Below are 14,503 nucleotides of genomic sequence, written 5' to 3' on the forward strand. Positions count from 1 at the left end.
ACGCCGAGCGAAGGTTTATCTCCACTTTTGTCTGCGCCGCCGCTTTCCATGTTGCTCCTTTTCCTCCTGATTTGAACAGATATAGCTTTTTATTTATTTTTAATTTTTTTTTTTTATAGGATATAACTATATGCTTTATCATTCCTGCCCACTGCCATAAGACTTTACAATAACTCACCTCTGGCAAAATCCATCACAGTACAATAACACTGTTGACTGTGTTTCTTGGTTGTTTGTATATTATATATATAGATATATACTGTACTGTATGTATATATATATATATATATATATATATATGTTGACTGTGTTTATTGGTTTGTTGTATATAATATATATAGATATATAATGTACTGTATATATACTGTATATACTGTGCATTTTATATTTTATATTTATATTTTTTACTGCTATTTTATTTTATTGCTTTTCTATTATATTATTCTATTCTATTATTTTATTCTATTGTTTCTATTATTGCTTCTGTATGTATGCTGCTGTGGTGAAAAAATTTCCCCTCGGGGATTAATAAAGTATATACCTACCTACCTAAACGCAGCTACGCCCCTTTCGTACAATCATGTACCCCAAAAGTGCTTCACATTGAAACGACAATAAAATTACACACACATAAATATATAATGAAGATTAAAGAGAAATGAAGGGCTAGGGATTATAACAATAAAACAATGTGTTAAAATCAATAAATAGAAATCAATAAAGTAGAATAAACACCAGGGATAAAAACAATAATTAAAACTTAAAAACCATTACTCCAAATGAAATGCCAGATTAAAGAGATAGGTCTTTAGTTTCCTTTAAAAAAAAATACCAAGTGAGCTTTTCACAGACGATTTCATTAAACGAGAAGGCACTCTCACATGAAGTTTTGCAGCAGAGGAAGACCTCGGTGATCTGACAGGAACATAAGATGAAATAAGATCTCTGACATAGGGAGGGACAAGGTCATTTCAAGCTTTATAAACAAGTAACAGAGCTTTAAAAGGAATTCTAGGTAGCCAGTGCAGTGTGTTGAGCATTGGGGTAATGTGATCTATTTTATTTGTTGTAGTTGAAACTCTGAATGCAACCTTCTGAACTAGCTGTACAATTTTCTCATAGACTTTTGCGAACATCAGTAAAAAGGCGATTATAATAATCTAAACGGCTGGTAATAAAACTGTAGGTGAGTATTTTATTCTCTCTCTCTCAAAAAAAAAAAAAGAAAAGAAAAAAAAGGTCTGTCTTTAACAATATTCCTAAAATGAAAAATTAAGTTTTAATAACCTTCATAAAATGAGGATTCAAATTTAAGCCACAATCTGAAATCACTTCCAGGTTTGAGATGTTAGTTTGAATTTGTTTGCTACTAGGTCTCAAAGCCACTAGGTCACACAGACACTAATCTACAGAACTGCAGCATCTGCCCCAATACTTACAAATTCACAGCATTATTAGAAACAAACAGTTGGTGTTACCATAAACATAAACATTGAGTTCGCTGCTGATGCTGTTATCCACAAAGTGCCAGAGCTATGTCCAGGTAATCCAGTATTTTTTAAACATCATCATAAACTAGTGGTACTACAACACGTTATTTCCCAAATATAATGTATTTAAATCATAGGGCTTTACGTCAGGATCAATATAGTGTGCTTACATATCACTAAACTATTTCCCTATCACGTCATTTCCTGAAACAGTCAGGTAATTGATCATTAAGTACAGCTTCATAACAAAACAGATCAATACCACATAAAACTTAGTTTGGATTAGTGTTTATTAACATATTTATGTTACTAAAACGTATTATTGAATTACAAAAAATATAGATTTTCATTTTTTATATTTTATAGTAAAGATGGATGCACATATAATAATATATATAACTTGGAAATTTACCTTTGAAGTGTCTGATTAAGTATTTGAGTCATCTTAAAGTGTATGTAGATTTTGTAATACACTGAAAACTTTATCAAAAATGTTCTGGATTAGTAAAAACATGTTGAAAACATCAAGCAGCAGGAGCCAACAAAAGCTCATGAGAAGAAAAACATAATATATGTGCTTATCTGCTTAGTAGTTATGAACATGTAATAATACACAGTCTGGTTATATTGAATACATTTAATTATTTAGCCTTCTTAATATTCCTTTTACAATGTATGCAGACAAACTGCTGCCGATATATGCCAATCAATTTAGTTAAATAAATCCGGCCTCCAGCTGGTGAAAAAAACAACATGTTAACATTTAATAATACGTATTTTAAAGGAAGTTTTGCATTTATATATATAAAAAAAAAAAGTAGTGAGGAGAGAAAAAAAAGCTAAACATCCGCAAATGTGGTCAGTGTCTCAAACTGAGGCCTCGTGGGAGCAAATTCAAAATATATCCTTATTTATGGGGAATTTATTTCGTTGTGTGACCCCTCCTCTCATGCCTCATATTCTGGCAGCTCATCGTCCAGCTGCATGTTCAGAAAAGGACGGTACTTTGGAGAAATATGCTGACAGCTGTAAAAATCACTCCTGTTGCTGCATATGTGGTGTGTTCAGGAGCTGCAAGAGAAGAGAATAGAAGAGAGGAGTTGCATTTACAGTTAACTCAGTGTGTATTATTATGAATACATTAAAAATTAGGTGATGTAATGAATCCATACATAAATTATGAAAACAAATTCAACAGCTCGGAAGAATTGTATTAGCAGTTATGGAAGAAAAAAAAAGCTGATCCCGAAATACACCATTTTAATTTGCTTATTTAAGGGCCCTTTGGGGCCTGCGGGGTCGGAAGCAGTTGTTAGCAGTGTGTTCGTACCTGTAGCCACTGATGCAGTTGGTGATCAATATCAAAAAGCCTAATATGTACTTTCCTCCAAAACCAAACAACTATCGCTGAAAAGTTATCTTGTAAATAGCGATGTAATTCGCTGGTTAGAGGATTAACAATTGAATTTCATGATTTATCACAAAGTAAAAAAAAAAAACAGATGGAGTCTTGTTTGGCAGAAATCGTCTTTACCACGTGATGTAGTGGTGCTCTGGGCCGCTGTGTTTGTTGCCTGTGTGGTGGTCGTCAGTGCGGCAGTGGTTATAGTCATTGAGGCCGGATCGGCATTGGTGGCAATGAGGCTAACGGCTCTTGAGCGGACGGTGTAGCTTCTGGTGAACAAGCTGCCAACCACATTGCTGCCACTGATGGAGCGGGTGCACAGGTCAGGGCACTTATGAGAGGGCATGGTGGCGATGCACAGATTGACCGTGCACTGGACGTACATCTGCAAACATGAGCGGCTGTGATTAGCAGTGTGGAGAGACGGCCCAAAGTATTGAATTACGTCACGACATGGAGCGACTTCAGCTGTTTATCACACATTAATCAAACGATGCGAAAGCATTGTTTAAGACAACTGGAATTTAAAGAAATGGAAATCAAGGAAAGGCTTAAATGCTAATTTTTTTATCCTGCTAACACACTCAAGATAGGAAAGCGAGCGTGCTGATTACGTTTACAATGGTTTCCATCAAATTTGAGCATATTAGCATTCTAATTAGTAGAAAACAATGTAGTGCAGCTGAGGCAGGTGGAGATGCCTTTTGTTTCGGGGATATTTGGTTAGCATTATTTAAAGTATTGATAATATTTTGACCTTATTAAAGCACTTGAAGAAAAGAAAATTAATTAATAGAAAAAGTGTCTTTGTCTCTTCAAGCTGTTTCACATTAACAAGAACTGAATCTCAACAACATCCGGCAGAGATGTCCTCAGCACTGCTTTGTCTTCAGACAATTAGAAATAATTTACAGAAAAAAGAAGTGCAAAGTGTGTTATGTGCGTGTTGCACGAGATCACTGACCGTTGATCCGTTGACCTCCAATGCGTTCAAATCAAGGCGGTAAACCTTGGAATTAGTTTGTGTTGTAACAATCTCAAATGTGTTGTTGGATAGCATACACCTGAAAGAGAAATTTAAATGAGAATTATTTTTAAATTGATATGTCATGGTTGAAAATCAGAGGTGACTCGTGAGCCTATTTCCTACTGCATCTCTTCAAAATAAAAACCTAAAATCAGTACAGGAAAAATTACCCTTGGTCCAAAATAAGATGGCTCTCAGTAAAGTCCTCCGTCTCAGACTCCATACAATTGCTCACGATCATCTCAGCTTGAACAATGCTGCAGTTGGACATAATGTAGAGGTCCAACTGCTGGAGCCTGGAGCCAACGGCCCCGCTTGTAGAGGTGGTGGCGTTGTTTGAGGAACCGGCGGAGCTGGTAGTGTTGTTTGAGGAGCAGGTGGAGGTGGTGTTGTTTGAGGAGCAGGTGGTGGTGCTGTTGGAGGCGATATTGCTCCCCGCTCCTGATTCTATATCTCGACGCACTCTTCTTGCGAAGATGTAATTAGAGCGAAGCGTGGGGTTGGCTGTGAACTTTCCCAGGGGCCCCTCTCCTGGGGGGTAAAATGTTATCCAAACACTAATCTCACCAAAAGTCTCCTCCTCTGTGGGCATGCTGATCTCATACTTTGATCCATTGACCTGGGCTCCGGGGATCCGGCAGGCCAGAGGGAGGATGAGGGACGGCTTTCGGCTCACCATAGTGAAGGGACGCACGCTTTGCAAGGTGTTGGTGTAAACCAGCTCTGAACCCGAATGCTGGACGAGAAAAGGAGTCGAGCAAAGTCAGAATTCACATTGAGCTGAATCATTTGTCATTTGGGTCTTTTTTGGGTCAAACATTTATAGTCTCTTTCCCTTTGGGTACAGACAGAGTTGTGCTTTTTGGCACCTGTCACCATTTCCACCAATAGAGGTGTTTACATTTCATTAAAATGAGCCAAAATGAGATTTCTGGAGGATGTTAAGTTGCTGTTGCTGGGTGTCAAGTACCGCTATAATACTTTTCTTACTCATAAATACAGCAACAATTATTCAATGAATTGTTGATTAGTTGATCAACAGAGTCAATCTTTTCTTCTGTTCCAGCTTCTCTAATGTGATGGTTTGCTGTTTTTGTTTGCCACAGTAAATTGAATATCTTATGGTTTCGGCCTGTTACACAAAACAAATCAAACTGTAGACATTATGATGACGTCAGAAAAGTTTTTGACAGTTTTTAACATTGTATATACTGAACCAGCAAAAGATTATATGAGATAAATCTACAACCAAAATAACTGCTAGTTGCAGTCCAACAGTGGATGTAGCATGTAAAGTACATCAGTCAGCACTTACATACATCAAAGCCATGTATGCAGCACACTGTAAAAGTCTTTTTAGCCATTTAAAAATAGTCAGGAATAGGATTGGTTAAAAGTGTTTCAAAGAAAAAAATATAACAAAGGCAAGAAGGAAGGAAGGAAGGAAGGAAGGAAGGAAGGGAGAAAGAGAGCGAAACAAACAAACAAACAAACAAAGAGTCTTACCACGGTCTTTGTGCCACAGCCACTCAGAGAGATGCTTGCGGTCAGGTGTGTGTTGTTGTAGCTGACAGGGCAGGTGGGGCTGTTGAGCTGCAGTTCGGCCAGGTTGATGTTGCTGAGGGAGGCGACAGGGAGCACCAGAGTCATCTCTGTCTTCTCACACTTCAGCTCTGCAGGCAGAAAGCAGCAGCAGCACATTATTAAGACCTTTTTAAAACTCAGGAAGACACAAATAGGACTCTCAAACTCCGAATCTCACACACGACACTTGAATATCACAACAAAGAGTATTATTTTCTCAACCTGTTCCAGCAGGTAGCGTCATAATTTCCCCTGAAAATATAAAGAAAGGTATATTTTAGTATTCAGTACGTTTTGAGAAACCCCGCCATGAGGGAAGGAGTACTTCATTGACAAATGTCTGGCATTCTTATGATGTTGTAGGAGGCTAAAGGTCTTACTTTGGTTCAGCCACACGCATCTGGGCTCTGACTGCAAACTGGAAAAACAAGAAGTGCAGATCAGATCACTTTATGTGCTAAACATACTCTGTTCTCGTAAATTTGACCGGCAGTATGCGTGTGAAGTAATACAGGTTAATTAATGAAATGTAATGTAATGTAATGTACAGGATAGTGTAATGCACGTGCTGTATCCATTACAATATAATGTGATGTATGTTGCAATGTATACGTATACGTACGGTCCATGACATGTTTGTTGACATTGTAGCGTGAGAGAGGGATGACATTAAACAAAGGGGTGATGACAGATATGAATCGAGAATCTTGCAGCCATATACCCCCTTTTGGTATGCCTGCATGTATTTTCTGTATTTTGTTCATTTCTAATCACTTTGTGTACATGTTGTATCTGATTTTTGTAGCCTTTTCCAAATTATTCTTATGTCTGTAGTCTGTGTTAGTGGAAAGATGAGTAAAAATTGGTTGTAGCTCAGTTATCTTAGTGTCGCCTGTTTGGGCTTTTAAACTCTGCACACATACACAGCAGGCTATATTATTTGTCTATTTCCTTTTTTTAAACAGCAGGAATAGGATCTTGTTTCAGCGCGATGCTGTAAACCTGCGTAAGAATGAGTAACAGATTTGTAAATTGCATTTTTCTTACTGCTCCGTAAAAAAAAGATATATCATCCATTTGGTAAAAAAGTTAAATAAATTGATGTTCTGGTAGACTTGACCATTATTTTTGTGCTGGTATTAATTACACGGCATTATATTATACATTACCTATATTACAAGGAAAGGAAAATATCATATGAAACCAGATTAAACCAAGGAAGTCAGAAATTCCTGAGGTCATTTTAAAGGTGTCTTTTTAGACAAATTTAAGGTAAATTTGCAAAACGTTGAAGTTGTTAATACCTTGATGTTGTCATTAAACTCTCAAGACTATCTTTCCACTGCGTTACATATTTCATATGTACAAGTGTCTCTTCACTCAGAGACCCAAGGTTTATAACGTAACCAGACATTTTGCTGTTCAGAATAAGTTACTTAATTCAGTAAGCGCCTACAAATACAAGTTTGATGAAGTAACAACTCACTTCTTGGTGTTCGCAGCAAAACAGATGGGCAAAAGTCGAGCCAGTTTGTTTTCGGCGCGGATCCAGGCCATGGCCATCGTTGATAGGGGGCCGACTGAGGTGAAGCCAGTCCTGTAGAGTTCAGGGGGCCCGACCACTGCTACCTCTACAACACTGCAAATATTGAGACAAACCTAATTATTTTCCCATTTACACCGCTAATAAACCCATTCAGGTGATTTTAGGTGTAATTATTGTGCTTGGCTATGAAGAATGTGAAGAAGTCACGCCAGATAAAAGGTCTAAATTATCTTCTTATGTTATCTCATTTTTGTGGCATTCTCACCCAAGTGAAACCAGATATAAACAGTGTATAGCTGCAGTAAAATGAGCTGAAAGAATTGTATTGGTGCATTTACAGCCACTACTCACTGTTTCTTAACATATATTTATTACAGGTAAAGTGAGTGCAAACGGAAGCATAAATTTCACACTTAAGTCCCTCTAATGAATACATTTCGGACTGTTCTCAGGATACTCTGTTGTCTGAAAAACAACAGAGTATCTGGCCCAGCTGCTTATTGAACCAGGTTGGAACTGGAACAATACTTTCAATTATTTATGTAGAGGCACAAATAAAAAAAACAGGAAGGATGACATCAAAAGAGCCTCGAGGACGCACCTCTCCAGCTGTGAGAAGTAGTTGACCTGGAATTTCATCTCCTGGTACGGCAGGGAAAACAGCACAGAGTCCTCTTTAGGGGTCTCATCTGTAGCCACCGGTTCATCACTACAGCTGGATGTCGACTCTTCCACTGAGAGGACAAGAGAGACGTTTCTGTAGCTGCAAATTATAACTTAGCAGCATAAAATAGCTTCTTTTTTTTAAAATTGAATAAAAGGAAGGACTAAAACCAGACTCACCAGTGAGAGAGAGGTGCACGGGAACAGAGCTGAGGGGTGTGTTGTTGATGACGTATCTTATTTTGAACGCAGGAATGAGATCCTCTGCCATCAGGTAGATGAAGTACCGTCCTGCAGGTGCTTTTCCAGTGAATGACAACATGCATTTCTCCTGGTAAAAGAGTTTAACCAAACAGAATATGTTTCAAGTGTGCAGGAATAATTTCCACTCTGAGCTCTGTGGGAAATTAACATTTTCTTTCTTGTTCTAACAGTGTATGTAACACACCATGACACACTGGTGCTTTTCACTGAGCAAATTATGTGAATAAATAGAACACATTTTTACTGCATAGATCATTTAATTGGATCCCTGCATGTTAATTCAAAGTACTTTAAAGTCACATGTAACCACCTAAGGAACAGAATATGTATTTATATCCAGTAGTAGAAATTAATGAAGTACATTAACCCAAGTACTGTAATTATATTTGGAGGTATTTGAGTATCTAAATGAAGCTACTTTATGCTTCCACTGCACTATACTGTGTATCAGAAGGAAATATTTTACTCTGTTACATTTATCTGACAGCTGCAGTAACTACATACTATGCAGAAAAATATTTTACATACAAAACACATGATTAGCTTTTATAATGAGAACTTGCTTGAGACTGAGGTGCCATTAGCAATGCAAAATTCAATGATGTAAGTAAATAACAGCATGAGGCCGATTTTTTTTTTCTTTTCTGGAATACTATTTCCATGTAATGAAAGTAAAATGTGATTTTCCCGACATATAAACCAACAACAACATTTTTAGAGTTGAAAAGAGAATGTAAACATACCGCCCAGAAAAATACTGCTTGGACGTTGGACTCACCTCATCCAGTTCTATAAAAGAGTGCCGAGTGCAGCTGACACACTCTCCCTGTTCGGGGCGGGCAAAGCGACACTGCACTTTGTCTCCGTCCAGGTCTTTCACTGACAGGTAGAAGTGGCGAGGGCAGTTCACACGAGCCCTGATCCCGAATCAGAAACAAAGAGATAATCAGACGCCCGAATCATAAACACTGTCACATGAAAAAGGGGGAAGTGAGGATCAGGAGACTATTTCATGGCCGGTAACTTGCTAGAGACTCACTGGTTACTGGTAGGGACTCAGAAATAGTCCCACACATAACCCACTGTAAACTGTACACTGTACACTGTTTTTAAATTTTTTTTAATTTTTTTATATATACACAATGAGTTTTGTGAAATGTAAAAGAAAAAGATTTGTGGTAATTATTGAGCTTTAGAGGTCATCAGAAGTCACTGTAAAGCTAACTTTAGATAAACCCAGCCAGCTGTTATATATCTATACTGTATATATCTGCAGTCTTTATGCTCAGCTAAATCAGCTCCCTAAACAAGATTACTCTCTGCAATGTTGAAGCATCCCTCCCATTGTAATTAACCCTACTCATGTTTAATCAAACCTGTAATAACTGATTTTTTTTTTTTTTTTTTGGCAACTTAGGGGAAAAAAAGGTAGCGAAGGATATCATCTTCATATCTTTTATGTATCTATGGGCAGACATGTTAGCAAACAGTTGCACAGTTGTACATCCAGCAGTTATGGAGCAGCATTATTATTACTCATTTGGAGTTGTGTCCAATACTTCAATATTCACTCTCTTTTGGCACTTTTTTGGTCTCCACCAACTACCCACATCTCAATCAGCTGCTGAATGCTCCGCTGTGTCCACCAGCTTGCTGCTGACTGTGTCTGTTCTCCCTTTTCCGCTGACTAGGTCGTGTGCAGGAGGTTTTTTTTTTTTTGTAGAAAACAGCTGCCTACTGAAGCGGAAATTGGCATTATGAGAGTGAGTGGCCGCTAAACAATGAGCTGAAGATCACAAAAAAGTGCCTTAAGAATGAGGGGAGCTTCAGGTTCAGGGCACCTCTTTCACAATGTCACATTGTTTTTTACAGCTGGAAATTTTGTATATGAAAATACCATTTTAACGTAACATTGTGTAGTTACAATTTATTTCTTTAAAGCCCTATAATACGTATTTATTTATTTTTTATTCAAAGCAGGTGACGCTAACGTCTGAATGAAGTAGTTGTGGAGACTGCGTGCAGGTGTGTGTGTGTGTGTGTGTGTGTGTGTGTGTGTGTGTGTGTGTGTGTGTGTGTGTGTGTGTGTGTGTGTGTGTGTGTGTGTGTGTGTGTTTCTGTATGTGTTCATTACCTTAGAGGAGGAGGCAGAGCTACAAAAGCAGGTTGGTTGAGTCTCCCGCTGTTTGCTCGAACCTTCGGTTCTGCATTCATTGATACATAAAATTCGGTGTCTGACCTAATCGTGTAAGAAAAAGTGTGTATTAGAATAACGGATCACGAAACAGGACAAATATCAAGTAAAACAGAAATCTGGGGGACATACTGCACATGCAGGTCTCAGACAGTGCATCATAATTACTGGCGGGATAACCACAGATATAAACAACTAAAAGCATTGAGTTATAAATCAATTGGACATTTATCAGAGAGCGTGAACTTGGAAAAAAAAGAAAAAGATAAAGTGTTTTTCTCATTACACACATCTTACAAACAATACCTTGATTTGAAGTCTTTTCAAATATTAACAAGACACCAAGTATAACAAGCAATACAAGTTTTCAGATTGAAGATGATAATATTAAGACGTATGATTGTGAAGATATGATATATATGTTTCTTATTTTATTACTCTATGTATTCATGATGCATTGTGTATTTGCTGTATATATACATATGTAGAGGGAAAAGAGAAATGGCCTATTTTAAACCTGAGCGGTGTGTGGAAACTGTTTTATAAAAAAAACAAAACAAGATGAACATCAACACAATGCGTGTAGGTGTCATACCCTAAACTGATGGTGGCGTTGTAATTACTGGGGACGGTTTTCTGCCACTGGCGGACGCACCAGCCGGAGGACGGCTTGGTGCCGGTGAACGGTAACGAGGTGGCGTGGACCTGACAGTCCTGTCCTGCAGCACAGAGTCCAGACAGAGCTGGACATGGACTGGGAGCAATGGCAGTGAAATGAGCTCGCACCTGCAGGAAGCAAGCAGACAAAATGACAAACTCTGTTTTAGCCGGCACCAACTGAGACTTAACTTAAAAGTTAAGGGTCAATATTTGGGGATTGTAGAGGTTTAAATTAGGAAATGACTTTCTTTTTTCTAGTTTGCGCATAGTTGGCAAGGATATTATTGTTTTTAAATAATGTATTATAGCATTGCAATGAATCTTACACAACACAATTTGATTTTGGGAATTTGTTTTTAAATTAATCAGAGTAACATGAGCCCCTTTTAAAAATGCTTGAAAATAAGTGATTTCAGATCTAGTAGGTTTGATAAGAGGTTCCTTTCTGCATAAAATGTCAAATTAAGACATTCAGAAATTCAGACATTCAGACATTCGACATTATGTATTCAGACATGAAGACATTGTGACAAAAAGCTTTTTCGGGGAGAGGAGATGTTGCCCACCGTTTTGCCTCCATCGCTGCCCAGAGGCACAACATGGACCGTCAGCCCCAGAGAGGAGGCTTCACAGGCCGGGCCCGACAGGAACAGAGTCAGTCCCTGCAATAGGAGACTCAGCTTGAACCGGTCCAGCATCTCAGCTCCTCAGTCAGACAGGAGAGCCTGAACCTTTGGGAAGTAAAAGACAGAAACGTTAAGACTCTGAACGGGACGTTTACTCTTTATCAGCTACAAGGCTTTTTAAATCATTTGCATTACAAGTCGGGGCAATCCAGCATAATGAGTCCTGGCAGCCTCAGAAACAAGGCTGCTGTTTGATGTCAGTGAGAGGAGAGTGTGATTTTGACAAGATTCTGTTTGAAAAAAAAAAAGAAATCACACTAAAGATATTCGCAGAGTGTTGATTCCTGTCTTGATGATCATCAAGACAGGAAGTGACACCTCTGCGATTCATGGTATAGTGTGATGTGCTGCACACAATCAAACAGAATTAAACAAAATCAGAGAGACCTGATTGAAAGAGGAAAATACAAAATAAAGACACAATTTAAGAAGAAATTAAAAACAACATTAAGCCAAAACAAACATATGAGCAGTGCATAATAATTCATTGAGGCTTAATGTGGGAAAGCCAGTGAAGATAAAAAGGTTTTTTTTTTAAAGCAGATTTGAAGACTGGTAGAGAGGTTGATGAACTGATTTGGAGGGGGAGGTTGTTAAAACGTTTTGAAGCCTGGTCAGCCCTGATACACACTATCAGTTTAGAGCTGCAAATAACCAAGAGTTGCTGATGCAAGGACCTGAGTGAGCGACATGAGGTGTAAGGCTGCAAAAGGTCAGACGGGCATACTAGTTGAATGAAAGAGACCCTCCATCAAAACCTGCCATAATAATTGAGAAACCACTTCAATAGAGTCTGAAAGTTACAGCAAGAATGATCAATAACCTGAAGCAGCATGGAGATTATAGAAATCTAATATATTAACTGAAAGATCCTGTAATATGATTTTGGTCACAGACAGTTATTCCACCGTGTTACCCGCCACCAGAGCCTCGCATCCAATATTTAAACACACAAAACCACGCTATTAAAAGGAGCATTCAACGTCTAGATACTGTGGAATGACCCTTGTTGAACGAGATCATATATAAATGATGTATTCACACAGGAAACATATCAAATGACGTCTGTGGCAGCTTGAAAGCAAAAAACAGTTCAGTCCGTGACCTCGTTTTTATGTTCCTTCACTGATCGACAACAACTCTTAATCAACCGCCTTCAGGATGTTTCTAACACTTTAATGTTTGTGCAACATCTTTCTTCATAACATATCTTAAAAAAAAAAAAAAATCTATAAAATTATAAAAAAAAAAAAAAAAAAAGCCAGGCATTAACCCAAACGATTAGTATTAGTACATACAACAATAAGTACATGGACACAATTAGAGCGAATTAATTACAAAAAGGTGACTGATCCCACAGGTGTCTGTTATGAAATGCTTCGTGGTCGTGTTTCTTTTTCAGTTTAAAGTCTTTTTTTTTTAGGACACAAACATGATTTATTTCAATAAGTAAAGTAAAATCCCTGTTTTGTTTTGTTTTGGGCACAAAAAGGTCTTTGAGTGGTTAAATAATACATTTCAAATACAACCTCAGCTCTCCGTCTCGCTGCACGTGATCTTCAGTCTGACTGTCGGTTGAGATGATGCCAATTGTCTTTCTTTTCAATAAGCACCTCTCCTCCTCTTTAACTCCCGTCTAATGACGAATGATGGATGCTCCTTTCACAAACTTGCTCATTAATGGATTTACAAATCAACACCTTTCTTTTGTCATTTCTTTCTCTATTGTTAGAAGTTCTCTAACTAAGGTTAAATGTCACAAGTAATCATGACTCTTTCTCTGCTGTCGTGTTTTATTACTTAATAACACCCAGTATTACATCTCGTAATAGCTTGTTAAAAGCGCACCGGTGCACTGGGAGAAATGTAGCCGAACCGGCGGGGAGATTTCACGTGAAGATTAATTTAATCAGTTATAATTTGAATACAAATATACGGGTGAATTAAAATCAAACTCTCGGCCCAAAACCAAACATTTTAACTTATCCGGTTTCTATTTCTAGAATAATAAGCCAAGTATCATTGTTTCTTATTTTGTCACTCATCTCTTTAACGGTTTGAAAATCTAATTTAGCATACTTAAGCTGCATTTTGACATTTTATTGACGCAGCAACAACAACAACAACAAAAAAGGGCTTTTGGCCCTTTATCAAGTTATCTGGCCCTAAACTTATACAATAAGTTGTATGGTGTTGGGGTATGTGGGTATGGTGTTAGTATGGTGATTAAAAACATTTTATTTGAATCCAAACCAACTTGACAGTGATTTCAGTTATTTTTGAGACTTCATGTGGCAGTTATACCAGTTGTTAATGTACATGGTTACAATGGTCAAATGTTTTGAATATTTTTGCCATCAGTGTTGGAAAGCCTATTTATTTTTTCACCGTTGTCCCATTTACAGTTTCCAAAACTGGAAACTTCACATTTCAAGAGCACGGCTGACTTTCAAGTTCACAGAGCTTTCGACAACATGGAGGAACATTATTCAACTACAAGAGAATGATGGAACTTTTTTTTTTTTTTTAAAGCTGTGCAACGCAGTTCGGCTTTTGTTGCAAACGGAGAACAGAATTACATCAGTTCGTCAGTTTCTAACGCAAATTGTCCCGTTAAATTACGTTTTTATCGTTACAAACCTTGAAATCTTCACCATGGTTGGTGAAAAAAAAAAAAGGAGAGAAACCTTTTACGTTTTTAAATTCATACCGTCGCACCACGTACCTGCCGGCCTCGTTGCTAAAATCACAACACTGTCCAACCTCCACAGAATAAACACACCGAAACGAACAAACCGCATTGAAAACGTAACTGACAGAGGTTCACAAAAACAACAACAAAGTGTACCTTCAGCCACTCTTCCTCTCCAAAGCCTCAAAGTCCTCAAGACCCGAGAGGTTTTCAGGAAATGTAGTCTTCCCATGAACTGCAGGTTTTGAAACTTGGCGACGTTCAGCGACAGAATGGAGTTAAACAGGCTCGA

General features: G+C 37.9%; 1 protein-coding gene across 1 annotated transcript; it reads right to left on the reverse strand.

Annotated features, from left to right (window-relative positions):
* Positions 1-1,762: 1,762 nt before the first annotated feature.
* Positions 1,763-14,460, reverse strand: LOC138633567 (uncharacterized). The gene is made up of 15 exons (XM_069719888.1): positions 14,368-14,460; positions 11,400-11,564; positions 10,769-10,959; positions 10,114-10,218; positions 8,758-8,896; positions 7,896-8,046; positions 7,654-7,786; positions 6,993-7,145; positions 5,887-5,924; positions 5,729-5,758; positions 5,429-5,595; positions 4,093-4,658; positions 3,860-3,959; positions 3,025-3,280; positions 1,763-2,561 (listed from the first exon to the last, which is right to left on the reverse strand). Exons 2-15 carry the CDS (start codon positions 11,529-11,531, stop codon positions 2,479-2,481), a joined length of 2,244 nt encoding a protein of 747 aa, XP_069575989.1. The 5' UTR covers positions 11,532-11,564; positions 14,368-14,460; the 3' UTR covers positions 1,763-2,478.
* Positions 14,461-14,503: the final 43 nt, after the last annotated feature.

Source organism: Brachyistius frenatus, unplaced genomic scaffold, assembly GCF_029030835.1.
Source record: "Brachyistius frenatus isolate BFR_SWC_R1_liver_20210118 unplaced genomic scaffold, ASM2903083v1 Contig_226, whole genome shotgun sequence".
In the NCBI taxonomy this organism is placed as follows: domain Eukaryota; kingdom Metazoa; phylum Chordata; class Actinopteri; family Embiotocidae; genus Brachyistius; species Brachyistius frenatus.

Bases quoted from the DNA above. Each gene is read 5' to 3' on its own strand.
- LOC138633567 (XM_069719888.1), bottom strand. From the start codon at position 11,531: ATGCTGGACCGGTTCAAGCTGAGTCTCCTATTGCAGGGACTGACTCTG. The intron at 10,960-11,399 runs GTGGGCAACATC...TGCTTCCTGCAG, and splicing joins GCAGCGATGGAGGCAAAACG to GTGCGAGCTCATTTCACTGC. The intron at 4,659-5,428 runs GTAAGACTCTTT...TTTCTCGTCCAG, and splicing joins GCTGTGGCACAAAGACCGTG to CATTCGGGTTCAGAGCTGGT.